The 23,222-nt window shown below is 39.7% G+C and overlaps 1 protein-coding gene across 31 annotated transcripts in view; it reads left to right on the top strand.

The window, feature by feature from the left end:
* Positions 1 to 23,222, top strand: part of EPB41L3 (erythrocyte membrane protein band 4.1 like 3) — a 143,167-nt gene that overhangs the window by 105,726 nt on the left and 14,219 nt on the right. For 12 of the 31 annotated variants that reach the window (XM_032680017.1, XM_032680024.1, XM_032680193.1 and 9 more), the window contains 11 exons: positions 480 to 555; positions 2,117 to 2,335; positions 2,651 to 2,738; positions 6,288 to 6,440; positions 8,548 to 8,645; positions 9,983 to 10,158; positions 12,245 to 12,465; positions 15,964 to 16,530; positions 20,606 to 20,659; positions 22,518 to 22,553; positions 22,720 to 22,785. In XM_032680017.1, the coding sequence (XP_032535908.1) occupies positions 480 to 555; positions 2,117 to 2,335; positions 2,651 to 2,738; positions 6,288 to 6,440; positions 8,548 to 8,645; positions 9,983 to 10,158; positions 12,245 to 12,465; positions 15,964 to 16,530; positions 20,606 to 20,659; positions 22,518 to 22,553; positions 22,720 to 22,785 (1,754 nt within the window). The remainder of the gene's footprint in view (positions 1 to 479; positions 556 to 2,116; positions 2,336 to 2,650; positions 2,739 to 6,287; positions 6,441 to 8,547; positions 8,646 to 9,982; positions 10,159 to 12,244; positions 12,466 to 15,963; positions 16,531 to 20,605; positions 20,660 to 22,517; positions 22,554 to 22,719; positions 22,786 to 23,222) is intronic. The other 19 variants (XM_032680250.1, XM_032680233.1, XM_032680225.1 and 16 more) reach the window with 12 other exon arrangements.

Raw genomic sequence — 23,222 nt, 5'->3', positions numbered from 1 at the left:
GTCTGCACAATTTATGTCTGCTGAAGAAAGGAGCTATGTGCTGAGGCAGCACTCTGAGAGGATGTTGTGAGCTGGTTTGGGCAGCTAGACCTTGGCACATAACCCTGCCCCAGAGCCCATTCGTACTCTTGACTTTTGGTGTTTTCAGTACCTCTGATTTGGGTTATTGTTTTTTAAAGCTTCTGTAGACTGTGTTTTCAGGTGGTTATTTTCAATAAACCTAGTTTTCAGACTGAGGGGTTTTTTAATATTGGTAATAAATTACTGCTCCCTTAGAGTCCTCGCTTCATTGGCAATCTTACTAAATAAGAAAAGAGCTGTAAAATCTGATCTAATACAGTGTCTTCAGTGTGAAGTGTGGGAAAAAGATACTAAATCCTGTTCTTATTAATTGCTTGGCTGGGATATTTTTTAAGTCAGCATGAGTGTCTTTGTTTGCACTTACAGTGTACTTTCAGTCAATCTATGTTCTTTTCCAGGTGGTGCTTGGCAGTTTGCATTTAATGTGAAATTCTACCCTCCGGATCCTGCCCAGCTATCTGAAGATATTACCAGGTATTTTAAACATTGAATACCTTTCTAGGAGGGGCTTAAAAGCTGTTCCTAGTAGCACTTACACTGTAATTATCCAAGAAAAGGAATGTTTTATGTTCCCATTGTCTTTCTGTCTCATATGAGCTTATGGAAAATATGCAAGGCTTTGGCAGAAACGACAGTATGAACAGTGTCTATCTGTGGAGCTATGAAGACTTTTGTTTAATTTAACTCTAAACCCCAGCTTTTTCAATACACATATTCCTGGGAGTTGATTTTAATTTTCACAAAGATACCTGATGCCCATTTTTGCCAGTAGTAACAAGTTATTATTGTAAGTAAAATCATATCTGTGAAAGAAAAGAAGTGAGATGATGCTGTGGTTTAAGCACCATACTGAATCCCAAACCCCAACTGAAACCAGAATGGATAGGAATAAGCATGCATGTAAATTTTGTGTTTCATTTGACAAAGTAAGCAATTGATGTGCACAGAATAGAGAATACGATGGTAATGAATGGCTGCTCCCTGCTCTCCAAGTCACTTAGCTCTTCAATCTACACCTCTGCTCTCTGTTTTTGTATTCAGATTGCAACTGCAACCAAAAGAGCCCTCACCTGATTTCCTCCTTGGTGTAAGGCACAAAAGCTTTGAGCCATGAGAAGTTTTGTGCCATCAGCTAATTGTTCTCTAGCCTGTTTCAACATTTTGAAACCTGTGGATATGTTTAACCTTTAATGCTTTATGGACTTGCTTGTTGCTTTTAAGGCAGCACAAAGCCTTTGGCCTAGATCAGAGGTTCCCTGTGGTGGGTACTGTGCAGAAATAGTATGCCAAGAATTCACATTTGAACAGAGGACTTCGAAAGGAAAGGATTGCTTTTTTCCTCTTGTCACTCTAAAATTTCCCCCGGTAACTCTGCCTTTGCCACCAAACCAGTGTTCTCCACATTATTTTCTGTTTTCCGCTATCTAGTGATCCCTTGCACTGCTTATCTCTGCGTTTTTAGCAGCATTTACTGTTTAAATGAATTTTTGAGAAAGCACAACAGTTTGCTAGAGACAGCTTATGTTTTTTGAATGACTTAGAGGTCAGCTACACATTAATGGACAGTATATGAGGTTTTTAATTATTTGTTAAAGAAAAATTTAATTATGATTATATTTTTATATAATTATAATTTAATTCTTTTCTTAAAGAAAAGAATTATCAGGTAGATTTATATCTTAGTGATTTGTGATAGAGATCTAGTATATTTAATGGGTATTTCTCCATTTATGTCACTAAACACAGTAATAACCTATTTTATTAAGAGATCTCCATGCTGTTGTATAACGACAAATTAGGTGTTGCTACTGATAAATTAGGCAAAAGGTTGGTGTTTTGGTTTTGTAGTTCTTTTGGTTGTTTGGTTTTTTTTTTTTTTTTTTTACAAAATTATTATTATCTCTGTAAATACCTGAAGAACTCTGGGCTTGGGAACTGTCTGCAAATTACTAGCAGAACCGAGACCTCTTGACAGTGCTCGAGTGGGGCGAAGGTGGAGGAGCACGGTCTGAGCCACCTTGGTGCTCCGTTGCAGGTACTACCTCTGCTTGCAGCTGAGAGATGACATTGTGTCGGGTCGGCTGCCCTGCTCATTCGTCACACTGGCCCTGCTGGGCTCTTACACTGTGCAGTCGGAGCTCGGTGACTACGACCCGGATGAATACGGCAGCGACTACATCAGCGAATTTCGCTTTGCCCCGAATCACACTAAAGAGCTGGAGGACAAAGTGATTGAGCTGCACAAGAGCCACAGGTAAGCAGAGGGCAGCAATGTGAGCTATAGCCTGCTTCTTCAGGTACCATCCTGGTGCATCAGGAGATATTAAAATCTGCTGCGGTATACTTAATATTTTTCGGATAAGACTCCTCTCTGTGTCTTTGGATAGAGAAGAGCTTTGCGACGTGAAAGTTAACAGGGTCTGCCTCAGATCTTTGGCTCTGGTGGGTACCCAGGTACCTAAGGGGTATGTCTGTACTTCTGACAGGCTGAGAATGTTTTCCAGCTGCTGGATTTTGTTTTGGATTTATTTCCTTAACATTTATGCTAGAACTGGTTGCATTTCCTCAGGGGAATGACACCTGCAGAAGCTGAGATGCATTTCCTGGAGAATGCCAAAAAACTATCAATGTATGGAGTAGATCTCCATCATGCCAAGGTAGGTACTTCGGTTCTTTCATGGGTCACATTTCTCCTGTGGCATGGTACTTTAGTCTGCATGGTCTCCCTGCTTTATTCTTTCTTGTATTTTTGAGATGGGAGTTTTTTTGGGATAAATCATGTGTCAGCATGAGGAAAGGTGACTCATGGGATAAGCATAAATATATCTTGTAACTGTAACATAATTTAGCCTGTAGATTCAAAGCACATCAACTTTCATGTTGATTAAACAACCAAATCCTTGGGGAAAATATTGAATGGATGTAGTAATGAGGAAGGATATTAGAAGCTGTCCAGAGAGTGATCAGTTGTCATTTCATTCAGCTACATTTTTCAATTTAATAAGGCCAACTATGCTGTCTTAACTAGATAAGCAGATAATTTCTAATGCTGCAGAGAACTTACAAACAATTATTTAGCTGTGCTGGAAACCTAATCAAATTGATGGTAATGGGGAGACAGCATCTTGTCTCTCTTCTGAAGTGTGGTCATCGCGGTTGACAGGAAGGGCAGTAATTCTCCTGGAAACATTCTCCCATGATCAAGTAGATTCTCTAATCATCAGCAGGTTAAGTTATGAATAAAACGTGGTCATTCTTATTGTGGCTTGAGAGAGCCAGCTACTAGCCTTGTGTTGGTTGTCTGACTTTTGGGTTTGGGTTGGGTTTTTTTCCCAAATAAATAATTACTTTTTTTTTTTTCACTCTTCAAAGTAAGACTAATGGATTTTAACATTTTTGAGGTTAGCAAGCATCCTTGGCAAATGAGTATTGAACCAAAGAATTCTGCCCTATGGAGAGCACTGCATTTTCTGTAAAGGTCAAATTATTGTGAGCCTGTTTTTGCACTGCAGCAGATCCTTTCAAGAACTGAGATAAATTTGCAGCTTGGATCTTGAAAGAGCCTGCAACTGTGTCCCTGGGGCATTTCATAGGAGCTGTGCATGTGTGTTAGAGAATTCAAGGCAATCTTTTGTGTTCTGTTTATTGCCTCCAATGAAAATGAAAAATCTGGGTACAGCTCAATGGGCAGCAGTCTACCAGGAGGGATGCCACTGCCTTCCCTGTGTCTTGGAGATAGGCGCAAAATCTTGAGGCACACTCAGAGCAGAGAGAAATGGATAGGCAAATGTCACTTGTTAGCTTTTTTCCAATACAAAGATACCCACAAACCAACAACAAAGTGGATTCCTGTTCTAAATATTTCCTATTCAGGCTTTGTTACTGAAAATAACATAACATAGCATTAAGTATTATTTACAGAATATTGGAGAAAGACTGTGAAGTTTAAGATAGGATATTCTGAGATAACCATTTTATTTATTCTTTTCTGAAAAAAAACCCCTAGTATCCTGGTTTCCTATTCTTTTTTTTTTTTTTTCAAATGGAAAGACTCAGAGCAAGAGAAGTTGGTAGACAAGCCAATCTCTCTCTAAAGTGATCCTCTTAATTTAAAAAAGCTACAGCGGTAACCAAATTGTGTCTGTCTGTGGGCTAAGAAACCCAACAGTAATCTTGGAAACTGAGCTGGAGGTGGAAAAGGTAGACTCTGCATGAGAAGTCATGTTTAGTTTTAATTAGGTATGCCAGCAAGATCTGGTGGTGTCAGGCTAGGGGACAAGCATCTCTGTGGATGCCTTTTGGAAGTCATGCTGGCAATGTCTTCATGTAAATGTCAGTTCCTTAAGGCTGTGCCAATATATTAGGTGTTAGACAGATGCTGGACTCACCAGCTGCTGTTAAAACTAGTTCTCAGTTATCCAGTGCAAGGCTGCGAGAAAAAATATGTTAAAATAGACAGATTTATCCTCTGGGCTAACACCATTCTGAGGTAGCCCCCAGTTTGTATGCGGAGCTGCAGGGATGTGCAGCTCAGCATTTCATGCCTCAGATGTCACAGCTAACAGTTTTCTGTTCCATGTAACCACATCTCTCCTGAAAAAAAACCAAATTCTTTTATTCAGTTTCATTTTACCTGTAGTATCACATTGAAAACCGGTCTTTGACACCGACAAGTAACAGAAGTCTTGAACAGATGTAGATCCGTGGTGAAGGCGGAGAAAAGGGAGGAAGACATTTCTCAAAAAGTTTTTGAGAAAGCATATCAAAAGAAGGAACCCCTTGCACCTGCAGCTATGTGTCATGTATGGGCACACAGGCGTTTCTGGCATTCACCAGGCAGTGGGATTACTGGCAACGAGACTTTCTTTTTTAGAATCTGGTCACTGTATTTTGACGTTACTCTTTGCTTAGGAAACTGAAACTGAAGTACTGAAAAAAAATTAGCTTTGTCTCTTCTGCAGTACTTGACAGTAATATCACACAAGAGCTTTATTTAGAAAAAAATCTGGTTTTAGGTTATGATACTATCATTGTTGGAACACTTATCCTCTATTGGTGTATTCTCTAACACTGGAGTGACTTTGTGGCACTATTTCTATGTTGTGATTTTTAAACTTTTTTTTTTTCTATTATTATTTCAAGCTCTGCCATGGTCTTTTCATCATGACTGACCACGTGTACCGTTGTGTTCATTTTAAAATGTAATCAGATTTTCATCATGTGCTTAAAAGATGGCTGGTTGGGAAAACCAGATGAAAATTATGAATTCATTTCATGATTATCATAGACTGACATCTTCATAGCTTCTGCTGTCAGGTTTTTGTGACTTTAAGTTGTTTTAAAATAATTCCTCAAGTGCTTTAGTGCAGTCAGTGCTTTAAGGTGGATTTTTGTTTTCTCCAGCACTACTAGTACTTAGCTAAATAAAAACAACAGTGATAGAAACCAGTGAAGATTTGGTTTAGACTATCTGAAGAGTTCTAAAGGAAAGAGTAGTGTATATTTCTTATTTTAAAAATACATATTTATGAGTATATTCCAATAAGATTGTGGACAAATCTTCTGTAGTACTAATGTGTTTGAACTACATCTTCACTGTCAAATATAGGTTATAGCATAGGCACAGCCCCATACTTCTAAAAAAGAATCTTTTCTGGTCCAAATGCCCAACTTTCTGCCCACTGGGCATTTCAAAGTGAAATTACTGAGCATACACACAACAGTGTTAAAGAAACTAGCAAACCTACTAAAGCCAAGATGAGCAAACTACAGAAGAAAATCCTTTCTAGGGATTTACCAGATTTAGTCATGGAGATGAGTGATACTAGGAGACGTACATTTTTATGCTGTCCTACTTACTTTCGATCTGGTATTTATGCTAATAACCCTTTTTTATTATGCTAATAAAATTTTGATATATGGCTGATACAATTCTTTTAATAACATCCAAAATTTCCCTCCTGTTTTTGGAGTCTTTCTAAAATATAAGGAAACATTGGCAGCCCTCAGTTTCTTTCACCCTGCCCAACCTTACTATTACTTGCATGAATGCATTCAGTGAGTAGGGTAGCACTCAGAAATCAGGTCACTACAGCTGATGCATTAAAAAGACATAGCTCAGACTGAAACACTGGATACAGGAATCTGTAGTGCTGTAGGATGCAAGGATAGGAATACTCAACAAAGTGCATTGCTTGCTTTTCCAGGATTCCGAAGGAGTGGAAATCATGCTAGGAGTCTGTGCAAGTGGACTTTTAATATACCGAGACAGACTCAGAATAAATAGATTTGCCTGGCCGAAGGTTCTGAAAATTTCCTACAAGAGGAACAACTTCTACATAAAAATTCGACCAGGGGAGGTAAGGGCATCCTGATACTCTTTAGTGAATGAACCTCTTGAAAAGAACTGAGTTCTCATTGATTTGTTGATTTTTCATGTCTTACAAGCCTTGAACATTCCTCTTCATTTATATTTTTTTAATTTATGCTGATTTTCTTAGGAAAGATAAGGTACATACTTTCTTTAAAATACTGGTTAAAAAAAGCTTCTTTGGTATTTTTATGTTTACATCCATGAACTAACATAAAGAATAAATATGGCCATCTGCACGTAAAAAGCTCATCCGTGTTATGAATACTTTGGAAATTTAAGTAACATCTTTCTTATTCATGGAGAGCTTGTTATCCTCTGTCATGTTGTATATTAAATTGGCATCTATTTATCTTACCAAGAGATGTAGACAGGCCATACCAAACTTCATAAACATATCAGACCAGTACACTTAGAGTGGGAGCAGAGATCCAGAGACTGGTAACGCAGAGTCAAGCATCCATCATTCAGCATTTTTGGTAACCTCACACATTAGCCCTCCCAGGCCCACCGGAGCCTGTTTCTGGCTCTGGAGAAGGGGATGTGAAACCTCGTACAGCGAGTGCCCTCTCGTGGCTCAGCCGGATTCGTAGCAAATACCGACCTCACGGGCCGAACATGCACTCACCCAGAAATCATAGAATGGTTTGAGTTGGAAGGGACCTTAACGATCATCTAGTTCCAACCACCCTGCCGTGGGCAGGGACACCTTCCACTAGACCAGGTTGTTCAAAGCCCTATCCAACCTGGCCTATAAGATGATTGCTTTTAGGAAAAATCCCAGGAGAAATTCAGGATCATTACAGGTGAAGGAGTATTTCCATTTTAAATGCTGGTACAATAATTGGTCTGTAATAGATGAAAACCCCATATCCATTTAGAATGTGGGGCTGTATACCAGGACAGAAATCACCTAGGTGAAGGCTGGCATTTATCCCTTGATGCAGCGTGGCAGACAGGGGTCCTGAGCCAATGATTCATCATTGACCTGGGAAATCTGCTGGGGTCCCCCACCCCTCAACCTCTTTTAGAGTCCTAAACTAAAATCCACAAAACTACATCTCCTGCCTATCAGCAGACACAGTTTTAGTAACCAAATTCCCAGTCTTGAGTCTGATTTAAAAAAAACAAATGAACAGCCACTGATGTTCCCAGCGCCTGCACTGAAGTTCTCCACCACCAATGCTCTGCTGGCCTTAGTGTATAGTGTCCTGTGACCAGGTCATAGTTCCATATATAAAATAATCAATGTAGCCTCTTTCCAAATTACATTTGATGATAATGTGATTCACCATCCCATGTGTCATCTTTATTGTTTTGCTGTTTCCTGCCTTGTTTCTCTATCAGCTTCCATAGGGAAGCAGGCTTCCTTACAAGCGCCCTTCTGCCTGCTTTTCCACCATCACAGCAACTCTGTTTCACCTATTCAGCTATCTGCATGTAGCCATCATCATGTTACAGTAGTTGTAGCTGGAACAGCTGCTGCATCTGAAATATATAAATTTGCAGCACAATCTAAAAAGGTGTCTTAATATCCCCAGACAACTCTTTTCAATTACCTGTCTTTGCCTCATCCTCCTCAGCAGATAAATTAGCTATAACCACTGTGGTTTACTAACTGTAGTTCTTTCACTATAAATCTCCTTAGTCTAAGGCTATGTGAGGCCAAATCAGTCCCTAGGGACTATTGCTCCCCTCCAGATATTACCAGGTTTCCCACTGTAGTTTAAACTGGTGAAATTAAATCAACAGGGTTAAAAAACTTAGTGATGTTTTTCTCAGAAGTCTTCCAAGTCTTAACTGATCTCTTTGTTACTGTGGGGTATAAGACATTACTGTCACCATAAAAAACCTCCTGCTCATTACCAGTGTTTTCCCACAAAAACGATTCTCAAAAGTTGCCATTTATTATCACTCAGCTTCTTTCCGAGACAGTAATCTGTAGAATATGTATATATGTGGTTATATACATGAGCATATATGTTCACCCTTGCAATGAGATGATACAGACAGAGGAAATGAAGATGAACCTGTGTACACTGTCTAAAAATAGATGCACAGCATCAAAAACGTACTTATTCTTTTTTCCTACCTAGTTTGAGCAGTTTGAAAGCACTATTGGGTTTAAGTTGCCAAATCATCGTGCTGCAAAGCGCTTATGGAAAGTGTGTGTTGAACACCATACATTTTTCAGGTATGTTGATTTCTTTTCCTAAAGGTGTGATATAAAAAGCAACAGAAAAGATCAATTTTGTCAGCAGAGACAAAACCCTTCAAATCAAATTGTCTTTTTGATCATGAGGTACCTCTGAGCAGACAAGGGAAGGTTGTTGCTTCTTCAGAATTTGTAATGTTTCTCCCAAATTATTCATACTATTTTAGAAAGATACTGCTTAAAATCACCATATGGTCCTAATTAATCATTTTGCTTTATCTGTGCCGTGGTATTATCAGCGACTATAATTAAAAGGATGAAGGACTGCTGCACTTCTGCACATAAACTTGCATAGGGAGAACAACTTACATGGAAGATTGCTGGGGGATGTGGGTAAGAGTCTAAAAAGAAAAAGGATATTTTTATTTAATTACATATGAAAGTACAGACAGTAGTAGGTAGTTTATTTTTTAGTCACCTAAAATACCCAATCCACAGCTGTAATTTTTGGATTACTGTGGAATTTTGCAGCTATTTTTTGACTTCTGAGAAGACCCAAGAAAAGTTTGGGATAGTGGAATAAATGCTGTAATCAGTTTGTGCTAAGATAGTCATCAGAGATACTTAACAAAGAAAGGCCAAAAGAGTGAGATTTTCAACAACTTGAAAGGGTGTTTGGTGCTTAAAAACCCCCTCCGGCGGATGTTTGGGAGGACTGAAGAATTTCTCTCCTTTCCTAAAACTGTTGGTTTGGGCTGTCTGTATGTTCGTATGAAATGCAGTCTTAGCAGCAAAAGATCTAAAGAGATATGGTGTGCATTTTTGGTGTATTTTCTGCTTTTTAATGAAAAATCAATGTCTGAAGCATAAACTCCGTAGCAGGAGAATGGCTTCTTCAACCAGCTCCCATGGCCAAAATACAGAGGGTGGGAGAGCTCTAACCTGAAAAATGTCTGCAACCCTGTGAATGAGTACTGCCTGGCATTCACTGGAAATATGTTCTGGCCCTATCCTCAGCATAGCAGCACCATGTTAAATTTGAAGTAAAAGTATTTCAGCACAATGAGGGTTCCTGGTACAAGGAACACCTTGTATTTGGTTTTGGTGATTAGAAGATAATAAATCTGATTTTCAAGCAGGAAGGAGCTGAGTGATTCTTGACTATTAGGAAGAACTCAAATCTTCAAATGCATTAGCTAAATGATTTTGTCATGCTGTATGAGGGGCAATCCTTTGATTCCCTTTTAGCTGCAGACCAGTGAGGCACAGGTTACAATGGAGAGTGATACCCAGCAGTCGTCTTCTCTCCTCTGCAGAAAGAGTGGACTGATTTTGGAGGAGGGGGAGTAACAGGTGTACTGCTTGGTGTGTTTTAGGCTCCTGCTGCCTGAAGCGCCTCCAAAGAAGTTCCTTACACTGGGCTCCAAGTTTCGCTACAGCGGTCGGACGCAGGCCCAGACGAGAAGAGCCAGTGCCCTCATAGACCGTCCTGCACCTTACTTTGAACGGTCTTCTAGTAAACGTTACACCATGTCTCGCAGCTTAGATGGTGGTAAGGTCCTCTCAGCTGACTTTGTCAAAAGCTATTGTTACAGTGGTCACTGCTCTAGGTTAAGTATGAACCTCTTGTCATATCATCTCCTTGAGCTTCAGCTGAGTAGAGGCTGTGAGTACCTGCGCGTTCACTGCAGGGGTAGGGGAGGATGCAGAGAAATTCCATGCTAAATGTACTGCTGTAGTCCTTACAAAGTGTTTCCCTGGAGGATGTCCTTGGGAGCCCACTCATCACAGAGCCTCTCTCCTTGGTCTCACACCTGTAGAACATTTCCCTGCTTTGGGGAGCAACGGGATGACTGGACCTGTCTGCCCAAGAAATTCAGGCATCAACACTTTTTCTGGGTTTGCATGAGTGACTCTTTGGGTTTTGGTTGAATCTATCTTTTTTTCCTATGGAGGTTTTGACTTAAGCTTGATACAATTCAGAAATTAATTATTTCTCTTGAGTAATAACACTTGCTTCCAATTACCTCATGTCCTAGTCAGGTGAGCTCTAAAAGACTTTTTTTGTATGTTGCTTTTGAAGGTATGAGACAGAGAGTAACACACACAGCTTAAAAGCACGTCCTTTCTCTCTTTATCCTTGGTTTGTGGAGGTCAAGGTTCTGCTGCTTGCTTAGGTTAAATCAACATGTGATTCAGAGTCAGAGTATCAGCTACTTCCATCAGCTGTTACTGTTATCAGCTGTTGAGTGAAAAGGGGTTGTAGTTTTGCAACTTATTTTTTTAGAAAAAAGACCAAAACTAAATTCAGAATCATTACAGATTGAAAAAAAGGCGAATTCTCCTGCAGACTATCACAATTTGCAATGAGTATAGTTGGTGGTGGGGAGGGAGAGAAGCTTTGATTTAAAAGTACAAGTGACAAGCCTTTTTCTCTCCCCCTAAAGGTGCTGCTTGTCATTAATTATTTTGGAATCTTCTAATACTGATGCGCTTCTTGCTCGTTACCAAGCAACTGGTGACCTGATTGCTGTGCATGTGTTTCAAAGCAGAAATTATCCTTCTGCGTTATTTTGTTTGTAACATCTAAGCAAGATGTCTCCCTCTACTCCCTTTGCTTTCTCCCACCTCCTAAGCTCATTCCCAAGAGATAAGATACCTGAAGTGCTTTTCCCAGCATTTGTTAGACTCTGCAGGGATTTTGTGATGTTAATTGGCCTGCGTGCAAATGGGGGAAAGAGGTGTTTTTTTAATCAATGCTTACAGTTTCTTTACCAGCATCGTTACTATGACGCAGATGTGGCTGTAACATTCTGCACTGTGATTATACTGTGATCCAGGCTGTCATTCGTTACAGATACAAGGAACTTCATAAATTTGAATAATCTTATTGGCTTAGAGATTAGTTACACAATATTCAAGAGCAGGGTCTGTTGAAGTTTTTATTACATCCTATGTATAAATGTACATTTATTTCAAAATTATTTATGTATATCTAAATTTGCTGAATTATTGAAGACTTGCATCCTAAAATTTTCTGGTTTGGTCCACTGAATTGAATGATATCGTTTCACAGAATTTTTTAGGATAATGAGCTCACCTAACTGGCAGACTCAGTAATACAAGGATCACATTTCATTTTTTCTCAGGTATTATGCCTGTGTTACATGAATATTGTCATTTTCTATAAAACAGCACATTACTAACTTTGCATTTGATCTGCATTGTTATATTCTGACAGATTTAAAAAAAACATCTCTTCCACCCCCATGGCTGATGTCATAGCTGGTTCTCCTTATGTTTCCTGCCTGATAACTGTGGCAATGCATTGAATTTTTTTCTAGTGTTTTACTACAGTAGTACTTTAAATGGCTTGCTAACATTTAACAACTGTGTAATGCACACATTAGCTACAGTAATGTGTGTATTCACATCCATAAAATCCGTTTATGCATATAAAAGCTACGAGCTTTATTTCAAGTAAATGATTTATTTAAATGCTTCTGGTTTTCTGAAACATGACATATTTATGTTTTCAGCATTATCTCAAATGTTTTTCTAAACCAGCTTTTTTAATTTTATGCAGCTTCTCAGCAAAAGCTATTTCAGACTTTCCCTCTTTAAATATTTGCTTTTAGCATCAGTGAATGAAAACCATGAAATGTACATGAAGGATTCTGTGTCTGCTGCAGAGGTTGGTACTGGCCAGTACGCCACAACAAAGGGCATCTCTCAGACCAACTTGATAACCACTGTGACTCCAGAGAAAAAGACAGAAGAGGAGAAAGATGATGAAGAGGGCAAAAAGAAGAGAGCAGAGGAAGTCACCCCAATTTCAGCAATACGTCATGACACCAAGGTAGAGTTTTCAGGGTTTTGTATTCAACAGAGCTGCCTGGAGAGTGCTTGGAGAAACACAGAATTTTTAGGGAGGGAGGGAGGAGATAAAACAAGTTCTGTGAAAAGAAATATACTATGTATATATGTCTTAAATCAGTGTTTCTGTAGTCCGTTCAGTTTTCATAGGATGTTGTAAAAATTAGTTCCTGCCTCGGACTGCTTTTTTAAATCTGTTTAACAGTCAACCCGGTGTTTTTTACATAGTATTCAAGAGCTCCCAAAAGTAGCCTGGCAGTGCATGTTTGCTCCTTTGGTCTTCCGTTGTATTTTGACTTTAGTATGGCCATAATGTTTTTTATATTTTGACAAGGCAGCAAAATAGTTCTGCATTCTTGTATGTAGCTCTGTGCTTTAAACTATTGTATTTTTCTCTTATACTTACCATAGCACTCTGTTTCCTTGCATGAATTTCAATGGGCATTTTTTTGTCTATTAAGTTCTGGGTATTAATCTGCTGTTATAAGCTTTCTTTTCCTGGCTTACAAAAGCATTTGCTTCCCTCGTTTGAAGTTTTGTATTGAAGAAAGCAGTTTCCATTGACGATTCTCTTCTTAGTTGTTAAACTTGAGTCACAACTCATCATCTCCAATCCCACCACCACCACATACACATACGCACATGGTTGTGCATAATATCTAATCAGTTTTTAATATGGGGTACATCAAACAGGAGGACAGAGAAAACAGTCACTAGAGATTGACAGTGAAGAGAAATACAGTAGAATCACATTCAAAAAGTGTACTGTGTAATGCACTTGCTAAACAAATAAGGTTTACCCTCATCATTTAGGAAGAAAAACCTTTGTACCCACGCATGCAAATGTTAAAATCTGAACTTCTAGCTTTATCATATAAGGCCACAATGAGTTACATAAGTAAAGGATCAAGTCCTCAAAAAGAGTTTGAATTGTGGTACCAAAAATCAGAAACAAATTGAATTACTGAAAATTGCAAATGAGAAAAGATTTTCTTTTGAAAGCGTATGGTGTAATTGTAACATTAAAAGGATAATCTCTACAAAATTTAGCTGGGGTCTTCTTGGAACTCTATTAGTTTCTGCATGGGGAAAGATTGATGAAAATAAAATATGCAGAAAACATCCAATAGAAGCTAGTTCTGTTCCAAATGTTTGTAAATTTCAGTCAATCCTTATATAGCTAGAAATAGTCAAAGGTATTTTAAGAGACTATTTTGATGGAACTTAATTATGCAGAAATTATTAATTTTTACACCCCACTCAAGAGGTGGGTTCTGTTTAAACCAACCACTAATAGAGCTTCAGTTCTGTAAGCCTATAGAGATCTTAGTCCTGCTTCCACACCGACCTACCAACAGCTTTGTCATTCATCATAAAGAGAATAGGGCTTCAAGAAACACAAGACAAACTTGAAATCAAATTCCTGTGTAAGGGTATATAAATTGTATAGGTAGGTTTTCAACTTTTCCATTAAGACATTTTGCCTTTGTTTTATCCATGTGGGTTTAAGTACCAGAAGTTATTCTAAATATTAACACTGCAAAGATGTCAGTAAGTGAATAGTCTGTATTAGCAAAGAATACATTTACTTTGGCTTTTTTTTGCCTTTAGAATATAAAAAGAAGTTCTGTGTATTTAGCTCACATAAGGCATTAAATTTTGACTTGAACTTACCGCATTAAACACATAAAGACACCTGTAAGCAGTTTGAAGCTAGACTTGGTTTTGATAGCTTAATTTAAGCATACAGATTGCCTGAACTGATGGATTGTTAGAGGAGAGAGAGATGCAAAATATTAAGAGGAGGGAAAGGAGTTCTACCGTGTAATTACTTGGCTTAAATCCCATTTCTACCATTAATATACCTGGTAAAGATTGGGCTTAGTAGCTAGCATTGATACAGCCTCTGTCTAAAACTTGGATCCCTCCTTGTTGCCTCCAATTTGACACCAGCTTAAAGAGGCAAATGCTGTTTTGGCTTTGAAGACATTTTGCTTTTGGGAGTCCGGAGTGGCAGTGCAGTTGAAATGGCTTTTATAGCTCCTTGGGGAGATGCACTGTGGATGGAGCAGCTCAGGCACTTAGGGTTTGGTCATGGAGCCAGTGTGCCACTTCAGCTAAGTGCACCTGGTGGACTTTGGCCAAAACATCTCAAATCCATCAGCATTGTGTCAGATGTGTTGTACTGGGATATGCATTTTGGTGATAATAGTGGTTGATGTCCTTCTAAAATGCAGTTGTGGCTGCCCACAGGGAGCTTGTGAAATGACAGTCACCATTCCTGCTTAATCTCCTCCCTTCTCCTACCAATTTTTTGTCCTCAAATGACCTGAAAGACCATTTGAATACCCTACAGGTGGAATACCAAAGTAACTCCTGCTTGTTGGTAACCAGTATTCTTTGCATTGGGGTAAAATTTGTAGCAAAAGCACTGGGTGCATTTTTACCTCTTCCCTGTTGGTAGAGGGTCACATTTTGACTATGAGGAGATGTGGCTGTGTGGGGCACGGACCTCTCTCTGGTCAGCCCCCCTTCAGATCCCCAGTGAGAGAACACGGGGCCCGCCTAGCCACACACCTCAGCTCCCTTCTTTCAATGTGCCACCGGTGGCGTACAGCATGGAGGGGTGACAGGGTGCATGGCTGGGAGGGAGTGAGTTCCCAGCTCTGCCTGCTCCCACTCACAGTGGGCAGGGGTTGAGGGCAGGGCTGTGGGGATGCCCAGGAGAGGCCAGCCTGGGTGGCGGTGGGGGCTGTGCTGAGGACCTGGCTGCTAGGGTGGGTATCGAGTGAGTTTTTCTTCCATCAGTAGCAGTTAACATACGGATTTTTATGCCCCCCTCCCAAACCAGAATGTGTTTTAGTTAGGTTTAGGACCTAGATGGTTTTGGTTTGGTTTTTTGTTTGTTTTTTTTTTAATATTGCAGTGGAGGAATTTGGGCATGTAGAGTTTCAGAATTCTTGGAGTTTTAATTATTACTGCTGAGGTTGTCCAAGACATAGATGGGAAACTTTTGGCCCCCACTGGGTCTCATCCTGACTGCAGGAATGCTCTCACAAGCAGTGTTGGTGTTAGAAATACGTTCCCTTCTTTCTTTGTTGCTCTCCATGTACTTCATGTTGAAAACTCCTTATAATCAGAAACAAGTCGTACAGTAAGTGGAAATTGGCAGAACCCAGAACTCCACACATGGCCATGGAGGCCTTTAAGGAAATCCTGTGCTGCAGAGAGGACTAGGCAAACGTTGAATCAAGAAGTTGCCTTTTGTAAGCTGGAATCTCAAATCGCTAATATCTGTAGTGTGTGGCATAGGAACATGCACCGTTTAATTCAGTGGAAAGCTGTGGTATTAAAATACTGTTTATAATTTTATATATATAATATATATTATTTATCATCACGGAAGAAAATTAACTAATTACAGTTTTCTTTTTGTCCTTTTGCTTTTGCGCCTTGTTTGCTGCTCTTTCTCTGTCACCAGACATCTGTGCTTGGCACTGACTCCCACCACCCCTCGCCATCCTCTCAACCTGGCCCCCATGTATCTTCAGCAAAGCTTCGCAGGAGATGCAAGGAGAGAGCTCGGACAAAGTCCTTAGGCTGTGAGGCGCCCAAAGAGAGCGCTCCAGAACACAGCGAGTCGGAGCCAGACTCTGACAGAAAGGGGCGAGTTTGCTCCGCCGAGCAAGACATGGCTTTCGGCTACAAGCAAAAAGCTGGCAAGGGCAGAACGCTGTTTTCCTTCTCCTTGCAACTTCCAGAGTCATTTCCTTCTCTCCTGGATGATGATGGCTATCTGTCACTCCCTAACCTCTCCGAAACCAACTTCCTGCCTGCCAGCGTGCAGCATTACCTCCCCATCCGCTCCCCCTCCCTCGTGCCTTGTTTCCTCTTCATTTTTTTCTTTCTGCTCTCTGCCTCTTTCTCAGTGCCATACGCCCTCACTCTCTCCTTTCCTCTGGCTATGTGCCTCTGCTACCTGGAGCCCAAGGCGGCCTCCTTGAGTGCCTCACTTGCCAATGACCTGAGTGACAGTTCAGAGGAAGAGGTGTGTACCTCGGCATCGAACACACTCTTTTTCGTGTTCAGTGCTTCAGTCCTAACCAGTGTTAGATTGCTGCAATAGTGGTCCTACTTTCAGAGCCTCATTTCTGTCTGTGCTGATATGTTAGAAGGGTTTTTTTTTTTTGGTTTGGGGATTGTTGTTTATTTTTTCTTCTTTTTTTTATTTTTTTTCTCATGCTGGGAGTGCAGCTTGGGGCCCAGGGTTAGGCACAACACTGTGTGGAAGTGGCTTGGTTTGAACTGTGTGAGCTGGTGCAAAGTGACTTGCGCTAAATAAATTGTCACAGATCAGCTCTGGAGTTTTGTATCTAAACCAACCCAGACCTTTTTCTTCCCTCTATCAATTTATCCTAGGGTTAGAATAGTTATCTAAATAGTGCATATTAAGTATAATTTTCTGCGTAATTACTGAAACATGCATATATATGCATATGTATCTACATTTATTTATATAACTAGCTACCCAACAATAAAAAGCACCCTCACCAACTTCAGCATATTCAAAATCCAGATGGATTCAGCCTTTTACAAAAGGCTATCAGCTGTAGCCCAACTGCAGAAAAGGCTTTCTGGTCCAGCAAAACCTGGATCTCGATTTTCAGCCTTGATCTCATCTCTGCTGCATATTAAATTGTTTTCCCATGGTTAAATCCAGTGTATCAGTGAGAGGTCAGATTGGGACAGCTGTTCTGCAGCTGTTTGGGGAGCATGCCACGTGGGCTGTCTTGACATTTGCAATGTTAGATTAGCACTGCCAAAAACGATGCCTCAAGCCACCAGGGTCATCACGGGCAGATAAACCAATTGCAGTAGGAGTCTGCAGTAGTTCTGGGAACAGTGGATGTGATGATATATCCAGAAGTAGGAAAAGAATCTGCTTAAGTAACAAAGTAGATGGCATCTCAGTTTTTGCTGGTGCCTGGTTATTCTTTGTTGACGGAATAAAATAATGAGTTCATTTTTTACTCAGTTTTTTTTTTTCCTCTTTGTCTTCAAGTACAAAAGTACAGTTTTGCTTTGTATGTAAAGAAAAAATCCCCAGATCAGATAACGGTAGACCAGTTGGCCGCTTGTAAAAAACCGCCTTGGCCGCTTGTCGATGCCATTGCAGTAGTTGTCTTCAATAAATCAGCTTGCACATCTAAACATTTGTGTCATCTGCCACTATTGGTTTTGTAAGACTGGGTGCAGGATTTAATTTCCTTTTTATAGAAAGCCAAAAAGTTGCATCAATTTATCTTGTGAAAACGTTGGGTTTGGATGCTTTTGGCTCTGTGATGCCTGACAATTAAAAAATAACGTGCAATTTCTGATAAAAGGCATCCAAAACACTGCTGTCTCATTTTGTGTCCTCATTTTGAGACAGCATTTAGGTCTCAATTTACATTAGTTCTGCACTTGGATTAATCTAATAGCAGTAACAGCATTAATATAGTGCCAGCTCCAGAGGCAGTAATGAGGCAATGTATTTATGTAATACATTGGTCTGTTCCTCTTTCAGAAATGGGCGCTTCTTTTTGTTAGTAAAGTTAGGAAGTATTGAGCATAAAAACACATAAAATAGGCTTTTTTAGTATCACTCTTTTATGAGGGTGATCACTCTGGCAGTGCTTCCTGGCAGACAACACAGACTTGTGCCTAATCCACGGGGTATTTCTTGTTCAAAATATTGCATGAAAGTGAATATGTTTTAAACTTAGGCATGTCTGCATTACACTGGCAAAACAAATCACAGCAATTATGATCGCAAGTTAGGGGAGGTGCAGGCGCAGCATCTCAGGAGACAGCTACCTTCTGTCTTACTCCATCCCTTGCCTGTCCCCACCAGCAGCTGTACTACAGCCCATCTTGGAGCTGAGCTTGACCTTTCTTATTCTCCGCTCTGGAGGCCTGCCTTGCTCAGCCTTAATTCACCATTCCCTGCTTTTTGATAACCCCAAATCTTTATTTCAAGTAACTCAGCAATGCTGACTTTAACTCCATGGCTGTTGATTGGCTTATTAGCAGACATGTATGTTGCAATAAAGCAAATTTTATGCTTTATTTAGGATTTCATTGCTCTTATGGTAAAAGAAATAGGAACCTCTTTTTTCCCCTTCAATTCACAAATGACTGGACACAGAGATGCAGAAGGCTAAGGCCAGTATCCTGAGCCAATCTCATACATTATTGAGCTTGTTGTCCCTTGAGCGATGCATCTGGATTCAGTCTGTGCAATCAAAGACAAAATCTCACCCCTTAGAATTCATTAGCTTCCATGTTCGTACCTTAGCAGCCAATATTTCTATTGACTTCAAGTTCTTAAATGAACCTTATGTGCCAACCTTGTGTTACTGTGTCTTGACACAAATATTTTAATTCTTTTTAAATGTCTAGATTCATTAATTCCTCTTTCTTTTTTTTTCTTTGTAAATAGGAGTGACAATGCATAGATTTTCTTTTCTATTGCCGTACCTTTACAATTGCTTATAATGTTATAAAGTTATGAGATCCTTCACTAATAAAGAATTTTCTATCACTTTAGTGAAAGCAATTGGACTAGCCTAATAGACTATTTTGACAGTACAGTTTCATTTCAAAATGGATGCGGTCTGTCTCACGAGTGGTTATTGCTTGAAAAATTGCATGTAACTTGAATCAATGCACTTATCAAATAGTGCAAAATGCTTCTTTATTCTTCTCCCTGTCAGACAAACAATACAAACTATTCAAAAGAAAGAATAATAGAAAAGAAAGCAATGAAAAAAATGTCAAAAAAACAGTTTTATGAAACATTGGAGTTGTCAGAAAATGACAGAAGATTGGAGGAAATTCAAAGCTAAGACTGATACTCCATCCACCAGTAGGTTATGGGTTTTTTCTTGTCCGTACTGATGAGATTTGAGGAGAGATGTGTTGTCCTGGCTTTAAATTACCTGCCTGGGTTACTTCAGGTTATCTAAGGACCACAGAAGATCACTAATCAAACCCAGAGATCTTGCTGATATCAAAACAACTTGGATGTGCCAGTCTGGAGCAGCAGGGAGGACTTTACTTACTAGTTTTCCATATGCTTAGATAACAGTAAAGTATCTTTTGAACTCTCTTCTCAGCCTGTAATAAGCTGCACTCCACTCTCTATTAAATCTTGACACTTACGTTCTCCACTAAAATGTTCTTTATGGTGTCAAGCAAAGCAGGGATAGATCAGTCTGTGCAATGCTGTGCTTTGTTTCATCTTTATCACTCATACCTAGTAATTGTTTTGGGGGGTGGGGGGGAGTTACTTTTGTTTTTCTCCTGCTTTCATCCATATTTTTAAATGAAATGAGAAGTATTTTTTATTCTTTTAGTGGCAGTTTTCTTTCTTTTTACTATTATTAACAATTATCAGCTGCTCTTTATTGAAACTGAGTGGGATCTGAGCCTTACCACTACTCCACAGACAGACAGTAGATGGGCTGGGGGTATAGTTATTTGAACTCCTTGGTAATGCAGACAGCCTCATGGTGTATAAATGTGGAGACAAGAAAAACTTCTGTACAAATGAGGGGCTGAAAGTCAGATGACTGTTAAAGTAGCCTTTTTTTTTTTATTATTATCTTTTCCCCCTCTGGATAAAAATTTTACCACCACTTTATATTGGCTAGAACAAAAATTTGTTAAATAATTTTATTTTAAAAAGTTATTGAGAGGAAAAGTTTGTTTAGAAAATATTAGCTGCTTTTTTCCCCCATTTTTTTCTAAAGCTACCTGGCTTTCTTAAGGAAAAAAAAAAAATCTGCTATTCAAGTAACACTTTTCCAGTAATGTTTTGTATGGCTTATAAATTTGTTCCAGTAAAGCCATATACTGTGTACAGTACGCCTCGAGTCTTCCTCTGAGTCTGTTCTGTTTACTAATATAGCATTTTTATTTTGCTTCTTTGACTTGTGCGTTGTTTGAAAAGCAATGCTAATGCAGTTCACAGGGATGTTGAGTTTAACAGTTCCCCGTGTGAGCTGCGTGTACTGATGAGCTGGGTTTATTCTTTATTCCTGCCTTCCTCTTGGGACCCGGTTACTTGTCTAACCAAATAGACTGACAGTGAGCAGACGGATACTGCGGCTGATGGTGAGACCACTGCCACTGAGGTTTGTACAGTCGCCGGCACCCAGCTATGGCAGGGGAGAGCATTTTTCCTTGTCTCTTCCCAACCCTGGGCATCGGGGCTAAACCGCATGTCTGTTCCGGCAGCTCAGGATCCCTTTCTGCGCGTGTGTGCATGTGTGTGCCTGCGAGTGGGACAGCTTTGCTGGGGGAGTTGAGTTTTCAATGCTCCCTACGGGTTCCTCTTATTTCTGAGTTTAGTTTGGAAACTGCAAGGCCTCCGCATCGTGCGGATAGTGGGGCAGTGGCAGTGTCACACACACCGGTGCGCTCCACCTGGATGGTCGTGCTGGTCAGATCATTCCCTGGGGTTTTTTGTTTGTTTGTTTGTTTGCGCTTACACTCTGCCGCCTGAGTGAGTGGGGAAAAAACAGTTAAAAGCAATTTTCAAATGTACTGAAAAAGGGTATTTCCACATTATAAATACCTAAGGTTTTCCTTGAATTTAATTTCACATGGCATCTTCACATATCGACACCACTAGTCTAGCTATTGTCTTCAGAGGAGGAACATAAAATGTTTATATTTTCCTTGCACTGGGAAACCTCATATCCACGACGTGGTACATAGACTGCGCAGACAAATTCAACCCTATGTGACTTCACTGAAGTGCATATAATGCTTTCATAATTAATATGGTTGCAGTTGCAAACATGAGCTGAATTTGGTCTGACATCTGCTAGAAGACAGAGTCTTACCACAAACACTACTGTAGGTTTTCAGAAGGATCTCATTAATATTTGAGACTGTTAAAATTATTGTCAAGGAAAAATTTTTTGTATGACATATCAGGACAATTCAGCCTTGGCTGTAAATAGACTAGATTTGAACTGAGTTATAAAGTAATCAACAGATTTTCCCGTGAGTCATTTGACTAATTAGGACTATATGAAAAATTGACGATAAAATATCAGCACAGGCATTAAAAGAATTCAAACAGGGCAACAACATAAACTCTGTTGAGACGAGTCAGGAGTACAAAATCCTTTGAAGTGCCTCTTGCACTCCATAGCTTCAGGCCTTGAACCCTCCAGAAAGTAAAACGTAATCATAAAATTGTGACATTTAAAATGTTCATTTTATTACTTAAAAATGTATGTTAATCTCTGTAGCTGTCATCTTTTCCTTACAGATGCCTGATTTTCAAAATGTGTGGTATATTTGCCACCTGAAAATTGCACCCTCAGAAACCGGGTTGCTGGGGCAGTCCTTATGGCATTACTTTAGAAAACATGCACTGAAGGGGATGGGGTGTCTGTGCCATTCCAGATAACCACCATTACAGGCCTGTCTCCTGAAAGATTATATACAGGCTAAATATGAAATAAAATTATAGAAATATAGGAAGGGGCTGAGCTTACGAAAATAGCATTTTAAGCAAATAAAATGTGCTTCCTTCTGTAGAAAGTGCTGCGGGTTGTTTGCCCATGGCGAGTTTATGCAAAGCTTTGCTTGTTGCCCGGATGATATCATATGTGTAAACTCTGGGTTTACAGAATTCCAAAGAATCTGCTGTTGCCATTCGGTACTAGTCCAACCATGACCTTGGTGAGAAGGTGCAACCGCTGCTCCATAAATAGAGATCTATGGATGTGGAGTGTAGCAGTTTTTATAAAAGGAAAGGGTTTTATACCGCTTTGTTAACAAATAACAAATTTGAGAAGAGGAGGTTTCCTCTGAGTTAGAAAAACTGTGCAAAGCCCATGTGTCTACTCCTCCTTAAGCCCTTATTGCAGAGAAAATGGGATTTTAACCCAGTATGTACCTCTCACCAATGTCCATAAAGCCTTAATTGATACGAGTGGGTAAGGTGTTGTTTTCCAATCTTTCTCATGCTGGCAGTCGGATCAAGAGGAGGACGGAGATCTAAAGGCACAGGTACAGAAACGAAAGGCCTAGATGTTGCTCAGGTATCAATGTGGAGGTGTTCACCTCTTTCAGCATGTTACTGTCGGTTCTCTGTGAAGAAATGTGTAGAAACAGCATTTTGTATCCTTTCAATACTGTGTCCCTTACCTTTCCCTTTCTTTTTCACTTCTTTCAGAATAGTCTGATTAAGCGAATACAGGGTGAAAATGTGTATGTCAAACATAGTAATCTTATGTTAGAGGTTGGTATTGGTATATACCAGTGCATGTACGTACATGTGTGTTAGTTTTAGTGGTAAACTGTGGATCTGCACTATGATGCATGAACTGTGTACTCCCACCTCCTAATAGATTATTTTTTTTCTCAGATTATGATGACTCCTCTAACTTGTACTATAAATACAGATATATGCGTGTGCGTATATGTGTGTGCCTCCACGCGCATATGTATGTTTGTTTGAAGCCTCCTGATCAGGTGCAAATTATAGCGATACGGATAAGCTCTCTAAGAGTGTATTTATACTCACTTGTACGAGATATGCTATGCTGTTATCTTTCAAAATGCCACATTTTCACAGAGTGTTGTGTTAGTGCTGTGCTCCCCGGCTCCCTGAGCTGTTACTTCCCTCTATACTAACCAAGTTGTGTGTTTTGGCTCTAAAATTTGGTTGGCTTAGGA

This window comes from Chiroxiphia lanceolata, chromosome 1 (genome assembly GCF_009829145.1).
Source record: "Chiroxiphia lanceolata isolate bChiLan1 chromosome 1, bChiLan1.pri, whole genome shotgun sequence".
Lineage (NCBI taxonomy): Eukaryota > Metazoa > Chordata > Aves > Passeriformes > Pipridae > Chiroxiphia > Chiroxiphia lanceolata.
Note: the sequence above shows the minus strand (reverse complement) of the source record. Positions and strands in the feature narration are given on the sequence as shown.